Genomic DNA, 13,999 nt, shown 5'->3' with positions numbered 1-13,999 from the left:
GTGAGGGATTGATTCTGGGCTAACTTCCCCAACAGTTCTGAATCACCAAGTCAGGGCCGAATGTTTTAATGACGTGCTAAGTTTGGGAGCCCACGGCAGAAATGGAGAGGGCCCATCCTGGGAGGCTGGGACTCCTGTGAGCCCTGTGGGCTTCTCCCTTTTGGGGCTGCCCCTGTTCCCCCCCGTACTGTGTTTCCCTGGTGTTCCAGGCAGCCACTAGGGGCAGATCTGGGCGTGCTGGGGTGGGGGTGGGGAAGTCTGGCACAGGTACAGGGCTTGCAGCCTGGCCCCCTGCGTGCTCTTTACTCCTCTGTCTCCCTGGGTCCAGCAGGGGCAGCTTCCGCTGTGACTGAGTGGAAGGAATGTGGGCATAAAAGGGGAGAGTGAATTGGGCGTGGAGTACGGGCCTGTCCCTAGGTAGCCTGGCCCCCAGGGCTCTGGTCAGCTCTGGTGGGTTAGCTGAGCATGCAGGGGGTGGAGTCTAAAGAGAGGCAGGGACCCGGCTTCCTAAATGTGTTGTCCACGGCTGGCTTTTCCATCCCCTGGGAGCAGTGCCCCTCCTCTCATTCGTTATCAAGCATGGTTTTCTCTCCAGATACCTGTTGGGCAGCTCGGGGGAGGCAAGACATGGAGGGGCTGTCTCCCTGGGAGGCGAAGGGCCACCTCGTTGGCCCTGGGCAGAATGGGTGGATTAGTGGACACGGCCGACTGGGTTTCTCCTACCCTCAGGAGCCAGTGGCCGGTGCGTTCCTGGATCTCCCTGGTCCGGTCCCCAGCAGGAGGCGACCGTGATGAAGGAGCCGCCAGGGTCAGCTGGAGGACCCATCCATCAGTGCCCTGTCTCCTTTCCGAGGCTCCTGGCGGGGCCTCAGCTGCCAGCCCGGGCTTGGCAGCGATTCCGTAATTGGAGCCCGAGTTGTTAAAAAGCCATTACTTTCTCCTCTGTGGTTACCATTTAGTGTTGCCCAGAACAGTGCCCATCGGGTAGAGGCAGGCCAGGGAGTGGCGGCGGGACAGGAAGGAAGGAGCCCTGGTGGGAGCTGAGGGGCAGGGCTGCCTGGAGGGGTGGGGCGGGGGCGGGGCCTGCCCGGGAGGGGAGAGGGGTTTCCTTCCACTCCCTGGACACAGCCCCCCTTGTTGCCGTGGTTCTCAGCAGCCGCTGGGGCTTGCGGGGATTTGTTCTCCATCGGGGCCGATGTGCGCCTCAGACACAGTGCTGTCAGGCTGTCCGGGCTCCTCCCTGCCGGGGGCCCGTGGTCCGCTGTCCTAGAAACAGGGCCCCGGCAGGAATCTGCTTTCCTGGACGCGCCGTCGCCCACTCTTGGAGCCACTGCTCGGAGCTGCGTGGATTGCCGGCCCTCCCGGGGGGGTCCTGCGCAGCCAGGCACGTTCTTCCTCACCCCTGGCCGGGCGCACGTGGCTTCTCCCAGCCGCGCCCCTGCACAGGCCGGCCCCCCCGCCGCTCCAGTGTGCCCTGCGGGGTGGCCAGGGAGGTGGGGCGTGGCTCTCCAGGCACTTCCAGGCTATCCGAGTTTCTGGAATCTTCAGAAGCTTACCCCTTTTCATCCATCTTTCTGTGAGGGCCGGTCGTGAAGTCCGTTCCACCTGTAGTCCTGCCAGGTGACCGGCGGTACCAAGGCCTGCGGCTCTGGCTCTTTCTGCCCGATCAGGGAATGGAGGTGGGGCCGGAGGAGGAGGAAAGCAGCCTCCTTGCCCGCGCGTGACCTGTGGAGAGTCCGGGCAGTGGGACGGTAGCCTGGGCTAGGGATGTGCGCCCCCCCCCCCCAAACGGATAGGGACACCAGAGCCACCCTTGTCCGTCGAGCTGCAGCTGTGACCCGGCGCTTCTGGAGGTGGCTTTGCTTGTGTCAGCTTAACTCGCGGCCGATGTCCCCTTTTCTGAATGACCCTAGATGTTTGCGTCAGCACCACAGAGGGCGGGGCTTTGCCCTGCTCCCCAAGCTCAGTCCCCGGATGACCTGGCTGTCCCTGGCCCTGCCCTTCGAAAGTGCAGGGGACTTGCGCCATGCCAGGGAGCCACGAAGCTGCCTCCTGCCCCAGGACTCAGAGCCAGCGGTCTCGTGGAGGCGACGTGGGCTCCTGTGGCCAGGCCGCTAGCATGACTGAGATGACGGGCTGCCCCGCGTGGACCCAGGCACAGAGCCTGGCAGGCGGAGCGCGGCTGGGTTTCAGGCCCTGTTGTTGCCGTCAGCGGTGCCACGTGGAGTCCAGAGTGCCGTTTCTATCCATCTCCCGCTGGTTTGTAAGGAATCCGCGTTGCTCATGCCGCAGACCCCGGTGGACCGTGGCGTTTGTGGACTGAGCCCTTGAGGTCTGTGGGAGCGGATGCGTGGCCTCGGCAGTTTTCAGTCAGGCCACTGACTGAAGGTGGAGAGGCCAGCGGCAGAGGTGTAGCCTCTCAGACCTGGCGGGGCCCCCAGGCACCTTGCTCACCCGAATAAACGCATCCTTCCTTCAGAACTCTCGCTGCCGCCCTCCGGCCTGGGGTGCCTGCTTTCTCGGATGGCACTCCCTGTGCCAGCCAGCTTGAGGTTTTAGGAGCCGGGTCCCTGCCGCCTGGTCCTGGCAGTGCCCTCAGGGAGTCCCACGTGCAGCTGTGGGCGATTCTAGGTGGACTGAGGCCTTGACTGAGAAGCACGTCTGTTTAGTAGTGTCTTCCCTTGTGTTCTGGCAGCCAAGGCTTTTGGAGAATAAGGCTGCGACCAGACTCAGCACAGTTGGGGCTCCTCTTGAGTGCAGGGCAGCCCCTGGGTGTCAGGAAAGGCCTTCAAGTAAGGAGGACAGCTACCAGTTAAAACCGGGCAGTTGTCTTAGGTTGTGGCCGGGGAGGTGGGCGGTGGGCTGTGGACTCCATGCACTTCCTGCCACACCCTTGGCTGGGCCCCCGGCACACGGGCACACGGGTAGTTGGATGAGCCGAAGGGACACTGCAGGTCGATGAGTGTTGCCGGTAGAAGAGCTCCTGTCGTCGGGAGGAGGTGGCACTGGCTGCAGCCTGTCTTCGGGGTGACTCGCCCTCACCTTCCCTCCTCACACGCGTACTGTGCTCACCTGCACACAAGCGCACCCACTTCTTACGCAGGCGCTCATCTGCACAGCTGTGCGGTGTGTGCTCACACTTGTAGATGTGCTCGTGTATGTGGACACCTCCCGGTGTGTGCACACGCACGACGTATACTTAGAGCTTCGCATACAGACCTGATGCACTCAGGCATGCCTGTGCAGGGACCCGCTCAAGGTCTGCTTCAGGGGCAGGCTCCAGCATCACTGCGCCAGGGTAGTCTGGGGGTTCCCAGGGCTCAGGTCCTCAGACGCCAGCCCTACTACCCCCTAACCTTGGCTTTTATAGAATTGGGGGCTACGGCTCACGGATGTATCTTGGACTAGAAGGAATGCTAAGTGGTTGGAGCTCCCTAATTACGCTTGTCTTCCTGGGAGGCAGGTCCAGCCTATGTGAGGTGACGCTGCCCGTTCCAAGACCTTAGGGACTGAAGGATTTGATGCCCTGGTGCCCCCTGGGCCATGTTGGCTGGTTGCTGGGCTGTGTCTGCCTGCAGATATCCCCACCCGGCCCTAGCCCTGCCCTCAGGGGCTGGTTGGTCTTTTAGCTTCGCTCTCCCAAATGAGGGGACCCTCAGCCTTCTTTAAGAGGGGAGGGGGTGGGCAGCACCTCCATTCTGCCACCTGGAGAGCCAGGAGTTTGAATAGAAGAGGAAAGAGTCTGCCGCAAAGGATCCAGCCTCCTCTAGGAAGGACAGAAAGATGGGAAGAGCTGGTGAGATCCGAGAGGGACTTGGAGCCGACAGGCGCCTGGGTCTGAAGCCCAGCCTTGGGCCTGGCTTGCACCTGACGCCTCTGGGCAGGTTCCCCTGGATCTCAGGCATGTCTCCTTCTGTACTTACCGGGGCCAGGCTGACTAGGAATTCCTTGGGTCAGCAGGGACCCCAGCAGGAGAAAGCTCCTAAAGTGGCCAAAATACAGCTCCCACCTTTTTGTCTGGAGCCAGTTTCCAGATAGTAGCTCCACCCTTCCCCCCTCTCCTCTGTACCCAGGAGTCCTGACGGGAGGGGTTTAAAGAACCCAGATGTGCGAGGGGCGGGCTCTGGGTTTTGTTGTGGCAGCCGGCCGGCAGGCCCTGAGTGCCCCTGTCTCCCTCTGCAGTGTCTTAGATGATGAGGGCAGCAACCTGAGGCAGCAGAAGCTGGACCGGCAGGTGAGTGGGGCCGGGGCCGGGAGGACGGGCAGTCAGCATTCCCCATCCTGGGTGGAGAGCGAGGATTGTCTCCCTTCCTGGGGTGACCCTGGCTGGCGGGGAGGAGACTCGCACAGAAGAGAGGCGAGCCCTGTCTGGACCAGCTCAGCATCAGCACTGCCCCAGAGCTCAGGGCTTTTGCCGGGCAGGCAGCTGGTGGCTGCGGTCGGAGCACCGGACATCCGTGCCGTGGTCCTGCCGGGGCGGCCACCTGGGCTGACTTGTGCCTCCTTTTCCCGGACCCTGAGTCTCCAGGTGCCAAGGGCACGGAGCGTCGGCCCAAAGTGGGCTGTGGACCCCCTGGCAACCCCTAGAACCGAGCTGAGCGATCGGGGCCCTCTCTCTGGTCCCAGCTGGGAGCCTGCCCTCCGGGTGGAAGCGGCGGGCCGCGCTCTCAGGGCCCGCCGACTCCTGTGTCTGTCCCGTGCCTGCAGCGGGCCCTGCTGGAGCAGAAGCAGAAGAAGAAGCGCCAGGAGCCCCTGATGGTGCAGGCCAACGCGGACGGGCGGCCCCGGAGCCGGCGGGCCCGGCAGTCGGAGGAGCAGGCGCCCCTGGTGGAGTCCTACCTCAGCAGCAGCGGCAGCACCAGCTACCAAGGTAGAGCCCGCCCCGGGGAGGGCCTGGGGAGGGCCCGGTGCTGCGGCCTCGCGCCCCCCTCCCGCCGGCACTGCTGCGGGGAGCCCCTCACGGACTTCCGGCCGGCCTCACGGACTTCCGGCCGGCCGGGGCGGCCGAGGGGCTCCTCCCGTCGGGCTGCTCAGGCCGGACGACGCCCAGCCCAGGTGGAGGGAGGCCGGGACCTGGAGTCCGGGGCCCCTGCATGTGCTCAGGCATCCTGAGGCTTTGGTGGCCTTGGCGGGTGTTTCTTGAGCACCGACCGCGTGCCCGGGGCAGGGCCGGGCCCGCAGAAAGGCTGCAGCCCCTCCGGAGAGAGCGGGTCCCGCGCCCGTCGGAAGATAGTTTCTGCTCCCCTGTGGCTGTGAGCAAGTCACTTACTCTCTCTCGGCCTATTTTCTCCCCTCGTAAAGTTGAGGAACATCCTGTATCTTGGGGCTTTAAAAATCGAAGCGGCCATGGTGTGTCCCGCGGTCCAGTCGTGAATGCTGTTCCCTGCGGAGACTGCTGCCCAGGCTTGGGGGGGCGGGTGCCTTTGCCCAGCGCCAAGCCCTGAGGAGGCGCGGCTGGCTGACCCGGGGTCCCTGGTTCCGAGGGCCCCTCCAGCCCCGCCTGCTCTGCCCTCTGCTGGCTCTTGGTGTTAAATACAAGGGGGTCGGTTCCAGAGGCTGAGGGGGTTTGGCATCAGTGAGAACTGCTCCCAGCGAACAGTTTTTCACTGACCATGCTCATCCATGTTGTATATTCATTTTTTAAATATTTATTGAGGGCTTACTTTGTGTCAGGCTCTGGATTAGAGGCTGAGGGTCCTGGGGAAGCACAAAACAGGCGTGTTCTCTGTTCATGGACCTGGAGGTCTAGGAAGGGAGAGAGTTAAACAGGTGGTCACAGGTGTGCTTGGTGGAGAGAAACAGGCTCTGTGAGTGAACGGCAGAGAGACTGCTGCCAGACGAGGGCCAGGGAAGGCCTCCCTGAGGAGGTGACGCCTGAGCTGGAATCCATAGGTTGAGTGGGAGTTTAGTTGGGGTCAGGGGGGCCAACGTCCGGAGTGAGGACAGTGCAGACGGTGGGAAAGTAGAGCAAAGCCCCTGTGGCAAGAGGGAAGGCACTGAAAGCGCCTGGTGGGGCTGGGACTTGGGGTGCCCGGGAGATGAGGGGTGTGCTGTGAAGGCCAAGGCCAAGTGGAAGGGAGCTGGAGGGGCCAGACTTTCGGGAGAATGGTGGTCTTCATCTTACGAGCAATGAGAAGTCATTCAAAGACTTTGAGCAGGTTGGGGTTCTGATGTGTGGAGACTATGGAGGCCCCCCAGCTGTGACCCTGTTGGTGTGTGCAGCTCCTTGTAGGCCAGAGTTACCCTCCTGCTTGGGGTACTCTGGGTGCCAGGCTCCCATGGGCTTGTCCCACGCGGGCCGGTGCAGGCTCCCTGGAGTGCTTGCCCTACGAGTTCTGGGCTCTTCTAGGAAATGCAGCCTTTTCAGTCTTCAGCACCTTGAGTGACCCACTTTCTCCCAGATGCTCTCCCTCGCCCTCCCCAGGCTCACACAGTTTGCTGGCCCAGAGCTCTGACTGCGTGCTTCTTGGTTGATCATGCCGTGGGCCAGCCTGTTGACTATCACATGGGGCTTCAGGAACCACCTCCTTCCAGCTTGGCCTGCCCCGGCCCCTTTGTCTTGTAGAGGTGGGTGGGACAGAGGCCCTGGCAGGGCTTGGGTGGTGGTGGGGCCCTGGCAAATGTGCTGAGGAGTTCCACTTGGAGCTCTGGTCTCACCTAGGGCCCATGTTTCTCTCTCTCTCTCTCTCTCTCTCTCTCTCTCGGGCTCTCGCCTGAGCAGTTCAAGAGGCCGACTCACTTACCAGTGCGCAGCTGGGAGACGCCCGCCCAACAGCACCAGCCTCAGCCAAGAGAACCAAGGCAGCAGCTGCAGCGGGGGGCCAGGGCGGGGCCTCTAGGAAGGAGAAGCAGGGGAAGCACAAAGGTTGGCTTGCCTCCACGACAGCCCCTCCTCAGGAGGCCTGGCTCCCACTGGAGGGTTGGGGGGAGGCTTCTCCTCCAGACTTGGAGGTAAGGGACAGGGTGGGAGGCCTCCATGAAGGCGCAGAAGGGCACTTGGGCCCCCACCCAGCTGGCGCTCAGGCTTCCTCTAGCTCACGGGGGTTCCTGGGCTGCCCGTGGGCATGGGCAGGCTCCCCGCACTGCCAGGAAGTGAAGTGCAGCTCGCCTGGGTCCAGCCCAGGCAGCCCCTCCCCCACCTGGCCTGAGCACCCTCCACCTCTGTCCTGCCCCAGGCAGCCTGCCCCATCCTTGTGCGGTACTCGAGGCTGTCACGTGGGCTTTCTCGACTCTCCGCTCTAGCCCTAACTCCACCCTCTGGGCCCACAGACCAGTCTGTTCTCTGGGTTTCTCTCTCTCCAGAAAAGATCCCCAGAGATCAAGGGCCGTTACGGTGGCTCCTGCCACGAGTCCTGTCTCCGCTGGCTAGACACCCCGTGTCCCCAACCCGTGTGCATGCGCAGTGATTCCCAGGCGTCTGAGACGTGGTTGGGCAGTGGTGTGTCAGGGTTCGTAGGCTTTTGGAGCTGACTGCGGTGTTGAGGGGCATAGCTCAGCCGGGCAGGGCACTGCCACCTGTGTGGGCCAGGCCTTCTGTTACTTGGGCACCTTGGGCAGGGTGACGTGGGATGGGAGAGCTTCCATCTGGGAAGGGGAGTGCAAGCCGACCTCTGTGTTTTTCAAGGGGCCCCATGTGTTTTGAATGATGTGTGTGAGTTATGGGGTGTGTGTGTGCACGTGAGAGAGAGAGATCAGCACTGATGACTGGGAGGTGACCGTGTCTGAACGAGTGGTGGCCTTGGCCATGGTCATGATTGGTCCTTGTTCTCCATCTTATTTTTTTCACTGTGCAGTTGGTTTTGTAGATGGCTGTCTTCTGCCTAGGGATGTGAGGCATTTCAGACCAACCCTCGGCAACTAATCTGGGGGAACAGCAGAAGAAACGAAGCCCATGTCCCTTTGTAGCTTGTTGATCGTTAAGAGGCTGGCAGCAGTCATTAGTGTTTTTAAAAATCAGTTTTGCAGAGGGTTCCCCCCACTCATCCCTCACCCACTTCAAAGACGTCTGAGAATCCAGGCTCTCCCCCCCACCCCCCCCCACGTGGCCTGCAGGCACCAGCGGGCCAGCTGCACTGGCAGAAGACAAGTCTGAGGCCCAAGACCCGGTGCGGATCCTGACTGTGGGCCAGTCAGACCACGCTCAGGACGCGGGGGAGACGGCAGCCGGCGGGGGCACACAGCCCAGCGGGCAGGACCTCCGTGCCACGATGCAGAGGAAGGGTGAGCCCTGTGGGGGTTCAGTGACACCCCCAAAGCTCAGTCCCAGGTTCTCAGATGCACCGTTCTTAAGGAGCATGGCCCTGGTAGGGGGCACAGTGCGAGACCAATGAGAAACTTGGGTGTAGGGGTCCCTGATAAGGTCAAGTTCAGGGAAATCAACTAGGGAAAGCAACCAGTCCACAGCCCAGCCTTCTCTCCCCACCTCCATCTCCTGTCCCCAGGGAGACCCAGGTTTGGAGACAGATTTCCTTTCCCTTTCCCTCCTTTGAAAAAGGTCCTTTTGAAAGTGTTTCCCCTTCATCTGCTGAGCTTGGGGAGCAGGGCCAGAATGCCCAGAGGCAGGGCAGATCCTCCCAGGAAACCTGCTGCCCAGAGAGTTTCCCCACCAGGAGCCCCGCCCCAGGGAGTCCCTGGTACAGGGTGGCAGAAGGAAGCCTGGCAGGGCCACACGTTCCAAGAAATGAGATCAGGGCTGGCTTCCTGGAGGAAGGGCCATCGAGGCAGCAGGAGGCTGGGGACAGCATTCCAGGTGGGGAGAAATGTGTAGACAGAAGGCCATAGGCAGGCTGGGAGAGGAGTCAGTGGGCCACGTGCATCAGGCCGGGGGAGGAAGGAGCTGGGCCTCTCCCAAGCAGATTCCATGGCCTGTGCCAGCCGAGGCCGCCAGTAGACTCGAAGGCTCCCGGCACAGGGTCAGCTCCACTCAGGCCTCGCTGCCCAGCAGATGGGCACTGACTGCCTGAGAGGGGGTTCTCATGGGAGGACTGAGCGGAAAGCTGGGTGGGGGGCGTTACACCCTAAGGATGGTGACCAGCCCCAGCTCATGCATGCCCTCGAGAGCACATGTCCTTCCGTATATTTGGATGTATGTGTGTGGACGCATGTGTGGACATACGGCCCTGTGTGTGCACGGGTGACTCAGTGCTTCGGAACGGGTGTCCGGGCGCGCCTATGACCACTCGTCCCTTCCCGTTCCTCTGCCCTGCCCAGGTGTCTCTAGCAGCATGAGCTTTGAAGAGGAAGAGGAGGATGAGGATGAAAATAGCTCCAGCTCCTCCCAGCTAAACAGTACCACCCGCCCCAGCTCTGCTACTAGCGGGAAGTCCATCAGGGTGAGGCGCTTCCCCTGCCCGGGGGTTGGGGGGTGGGCGGTGGTCCCCAGAGGTCTGCGTGTGAAGAAATGGAGAGTTGGCTCTCTTGGGACTGGGCCTAGAAACCGAGCAGGAGCTTTTCTGGCCGGGGCTCTTCTGTCCTCTCCTGCTTTCTCTTCTCTTCAGCCAGGCCAGGAGTGGGGGGGCTCGAGTTGGAAGGGATGGCCCTGAGAACCAGCCCACGTCCTCCATCTCCCCCTGCCCTGGGGACGACTGAGTGGGGGGAAGGGCTGAGGAGCTAGCTGCTGACCCCAGGGCCGGGATGGCCGGGCCCACATCCCAGGGACCCTGCCCTAGGTCCCACCACCACCACCACCACATCAGGGGGCAGCTTTGGGTCCCAGACCGCCAGCTGCAGCTGCTCAGGGTCTCTGGGGCTCGGGCTCCTACTCTGTCCCCTGTAGGAGGCAGCCTCAGCCCCCAGCCCGACAGCCCCAGGACCCTCGGCGGATGTCGAGGTCCAGGATCTTGAGGAGTTTGCACTGAGGCCAGCCCCCCAAGGTATCACCATCAAGTGCCGCATCACGCGGGACAAGAAGGGGATGGACCGGGGCATGTACCCCACCTACTTCTTGCACCTGGACCGCGAGGATGGGAAGAAGGTGAGGTTGGCCCGAACTTGCAGTTTCCCTGAGGCAGGCTTGAGGTCCTATGGGCTGGAATGTGACTGGAAGCCTCAGGTCCAACACTGAGCTTTCCGTTTCCCCCAAGGGATAGAAGCCTCCGTGCCCGGTCAGTGCGTACCTTTGTGTTTGCTGGTGTGTGTGTGTGTGTGTGTGTGTGTACGTAAGTACGTGTGTGTACGTGTACATATGTTCAGGAGCTGAAGCCAGAGAGAGCCATGTGTGTGTGAGTCACACCCACGATTGTGACCAGAGGCTGGGCCTGGAAAGTGACCTTGCTCCATTCCCCAAGGTGTTCCTTTTGGCGGGAAGGAAGAGAAAGAAGAGTAAAACTTCCAATTACCTCATCTCTGTGGACCCAACAGACTTGTCTCGAGGAGGGGACAGCTACATCGGGAAACTGCGGTACTAGCACTGCCCTAGGAAGCAGGTGGGGGTGGGAGGGAGGGGCAGGGCCAGACTCTGGAGTGGGCATGTCTTGTCCCTGAGGGAGATCTGGGTCAGGGGTCAGATCCTCTCATAGAATCCTCTTTGTCCGTCAGCTCCAACCATAGGCCCGGGCCTGTGCCAGCCTAGAGCCAGACTCGGAGATGGAGCTCACATACCCTACCCTAAGCTACTCCCAGGTCGGTGGGGCATAGGCCCATCAAGAGGGACAGGTCAGACCTCAGGAAGTCACTGAAGATGTGGGCCACCCTGGAAGAATTGCCTTGGCCCCGTGGTCAGTGCCAGAGGGAAGGCTGTGAGTGAGCCCTTGAGGGAAGAGAGCACAACCTTGGGGTCGGGGGAAGGCTCTGAGCTGGGCCTCAGAGCTAGGGGAGTGTTTGCCAAGGAACAGAGTGCCAGATTTGGGGAGCATAACTCAAGCTTAGAGGTGAGGAACTAATGCTGGAGATGGGGCTAGACCAACACTCAACAGGCTGGACAGGAGAGAGGAGGTTGTGTCATCCACTCTCCGTGGGATGTTGAGTGCCTTTTGCAGTCTTGCCAGATGCCATCTGCTTGCTCGCCTCCCATGAGGGGAGCACTCCTGCTCCTCCAGGGAAACCTGTGGAACTGAGACTTATCTCCTGGAATTTCCCTCACTCAACTAAGATGCCCTTTGATTCTATTCAGAGCGAGTCCAGGCCTTCTCCCCAAGAAGGAGCTTCAGAGATGGGGACTCAGTGTGCAGTGTGCTCCCAGGTCTGCTCCTGGCCCAACCCAGAATGCTCTGCAGGCTCCTCACGGGACAGACTGAGCTGCTCCCTGCCCTGAGGCAGAGGGTGCATGATCCTCTGTTGATTGCCTGTCCTTCAGGTCCAACCTCATGGGCACTAAGTTCACCGTTTATGACAGTGGAGTGAACCCCCAGAAGGCATCAGCCTCTACTTTGGAAAGTGGAGCCTTGCGTCAGGAGTTGGCAGCCGTGTGCTACGTGAGTCGTGCGTTCCTGAGTCTCTGGTCTCCAAGTTAGACATGACCCTGAGGACCTGCTGCCGGGTCTGTGGGCTGTTCCATCTATCTTTGTGAGCAGATGAGACTGTACAGAGTTGGGCTGCCCTCTGTTGGCATGGCCCTTGTCTGTCCTCAGAGCTCAGGCCACAGAAAGCCATCTGCCTGGGGAGCTCCGGGAACCAGGCTGAGCTCTGTGCAGCCCAGCCTGGGGATCGCAGGGAAAGGAGGCGGCAGGAGGCCTGAGATCTTGTTGGTGCATCCCTGCACCCCTCCCTCCAGCACCTGGGCCCTGCATGGACTACGAGGCCCTTTGCATAGTCATCTGATGGAATGCATGGCCTGAGAGCTCAGTCCTATTTCCTTTACTGTATAGATGAGGAAACTGAAGCTGAGAGGTTGGGTCACTTGCCAATGTCATACAGCACATAAGTGACCAAACTGGAATGTAAATACAGGGAATTTTTCTACCTTATTATTTTTTTTTTTATTCATGAGAGACAGAGAGAGAGAGGCAGAGGGAGAAGCAGGCTCCCAAGGAGCAGGGACCCCGATGCAGGACTTGATCCCAGGACCCTGGGATCATGACCTGAGCCGAAGGCAGACGCTTAACCATCTGAGCCACCCAGGCGCCCTCTACCTTATTTTAAAATGAGGGATTGGTACACCCATTAATCTGGGCCTGGGTACTTGGAGGCCAATTGGGAAAGCCATAGCTGTTCTGTATGAGCCTGGGGTGCCACCTGCTGGCCACCTCTGGGGAGGCAGCCCGAATCTCTTCAAATGCTCATTGAGCCCAGCTAATACTGTTTGAGGCCCTGAGGATACAGTAGTGAACAAGAGATGCAAATTTATACCGTTATGGGACTTAAACCCCTAGTGGGGAGACAAGCTATAAAACAGATTTATAAGTAAAACAAATAAATAAATGTGAAGAAGAAACAATCAGGCCTGGAAATGAAATGTTCAGATGTGTGGAAGCTTTCAGTAAGGATGGCAGGGAGGGCCTCCCTGAGGTAGCACTTGGGTAAGGCCCAGAAGGAAGGGAGAGCCAGCCGTGTAGTGGAAAACACAGCCTGTACTGGTGTCCTGAGTGATTGGCATGTGTGGGGAACAGCCGGGGGGGTGGGTAGAGCAAAGCGCAGAGGAGAGTAGGTGGCGGGGAGAGGAATGTAGTGGGGCCCTACCACGTGAGGCTTGCAGTCAAGACCTTCAGTTTTTAATCTGCATGAACAGTGGAGGCAAAGATGTGACTTAACGGGACGACTCGCTGCCGTGTGAACAGATGGGCAGGGCAAGGTCGGAAACCAGGAATCCAGATAAAGGCTAGTACTGTGACCTCAGGGAGAGACGGTGCTGGTAAAGTGGTTGAGTTCCAGATAGAATTTGAAGGGAGAGGTGACATCATCTGATGGATTAGAAGTGGGTTATGAGCAAAAGAGAGTAGTCAAGTATGACTCAAAGTAGGTTGCCTGAGCAAATGGAAGAACGGAGTTGTCAACTGAAGCGAGGAAGACGGTAGGGAGGAGCTGGTTTGGGCAGAGTGGAGATTCGGGAGCTCAGTTCGGTTGGGTTAAGTGTAGAGATGCCTGTTAGACATTCAGGCGGAGATGGTGAAAACTAGCTCGTCAGCTTTATTCCCTTCCTCCCAGTCTCTCCATTAGGTAAGTAGAGTCCTCAGATGGCCAGTGTTGAGTCCTCTCTCTGTTTCCCAGGAGACAAACGTCTTAGGTTTCAAGGGGCCGCGGAAGATGAGTGTGATTGTCCCAGGCATGAACATGGTTCACGAGAGAGTCTCCATCCGGCCGCGAAACGTGAGTCTCTCCACCCCCCCCGTCATCCCATCATGTGCATGCACTTCTGGGAGCAGAACTGCAGCTGTGCTGTGTTAGGTGTAGGGGACGCAGTGGAAGAAGCCCCGGGGCTCTAGGTGGAGGTCTAGGGAGATTAAGGACTCCGTCCCGAGGGCAGATCCCTTTTTAGGGCGGTTGTGCGGCCAAGGCACGGGGCCAGGTGTGACTCAGGCGAGGCTGCCTTCCCAGGAGCACGAGACGCTGCTAGCTCGCTGGCAGAGTAAGAACACGGAGAGCATCATCGAGCTGCAAAACAAGACCCCTGTCTGGAATGACGACACGCAGTCCTACGTACTCAACTTCCATGGGCGCGTCACACAGGCCTCCGTGAAGAACTTCCAGATCATCCATGGCAATGACCGTGAGTGTTTCTGCCCTTCCTCAGGACTGTCCCCATGACACCCAGAGCCTTTAGCTCAGGGTTCAGCTCACCAGCCCTGCCTTCATAGGCCGGAGCTCAAGGATGTGGGTTACATGGCTTCGATCAGAGGTCAAAAATTCTCTGACCCTATGACTGGGAGGCCCTTGGAAGAACTTTCTTTGGAGCCCTAACCCTAGACTCTGTGCACTCAGCAGAGTCTCAGGTGTGGGAACACCCTCTGAATGGACTTTTTTTCTTCTTCTCTGTCTCCTGGTATTTGTGTGCCTCTCGTTCTCCTCTGTCATCTACTCCCTCTTTCCCACCACTTCTCCCAATTGTTTTACCTCCTTTGGGCAT

General features: G+C 60.0%; 1 protein-coding gene across 4 annotated transcripts in view; it reads left to right on the top strand.

The window, feature by feature from the left end:
- Window positions 1-13,999, top strand: part of TUB (TUB bipartite transcription factor) — an 84,111-nt gene that overhangs the window by 65,535 nt on the left and 4,577 nt on the right. For 2 of the 4 annotated variants that reach the window (XM_036101535.2, XM_036101536.2), the window contains exons 2-11: window positions 4,183-4,234; window positions 4,708-4,870; window positions 6,722-6,865; window positions 8,053-8,220; window positions 9,211-9,332; window positions 9,776-9,973; window positions 10,287-10,399; window positions 11,294-11,411; window positions 13,144-13,242; window positions 13,471-13,642. In XM_036101535.2, coding sequence (XP_035957428.2) covers window positions 4,183-4,234; window positions 4,708-4,870; window positions 6,722-6,865; window positions 8,053-8,220; window positions 9,211-9,332; window positions 9,776-9,973; window positions 10,287-10,399; window positions 11,294-11,411; window positions 13,144-13,242; window positions 13,471-13,642 — 1,349 coding nt within the window. The remainder of the gene's footprint in view (window positions 1-4,182; window positions 4,235-4,707; window positions 4,871-6,721; window positions 6,866-8,052; window positions 8,221-9,210; window positions 9,333-9,775; window positions 9,974-10,286; window positions 10,400-11,293; window positions 11,412-13,143; window positions 13,243-13,470; window positions 13,643-13,999) is intronic. The other 2 variants (XM_078058436.1, XM_078058437.1) reach the window with 1 other exon arrangement.

The sequence above is a fragment of the Halichoerus grypus genome, chromosome 11 (assembly GCF_964656455.1).
Source record: "Halichoerus grypus chromosome 11, mHalGry1.hap1.1, whole genome shotgun sequence".
Classification (NCBI taxonomy): Eukaryota; Metazoa; Chordata; class Mammalia; order Carnivora; family Phocidae; genus Halichoerus; species Halichoerus grypus.
The sequence above is the reverse complement of the archived record's forward strand: the minus strand, read 5'-3'. Positions and strand labels throughout refer to the sequence as shown.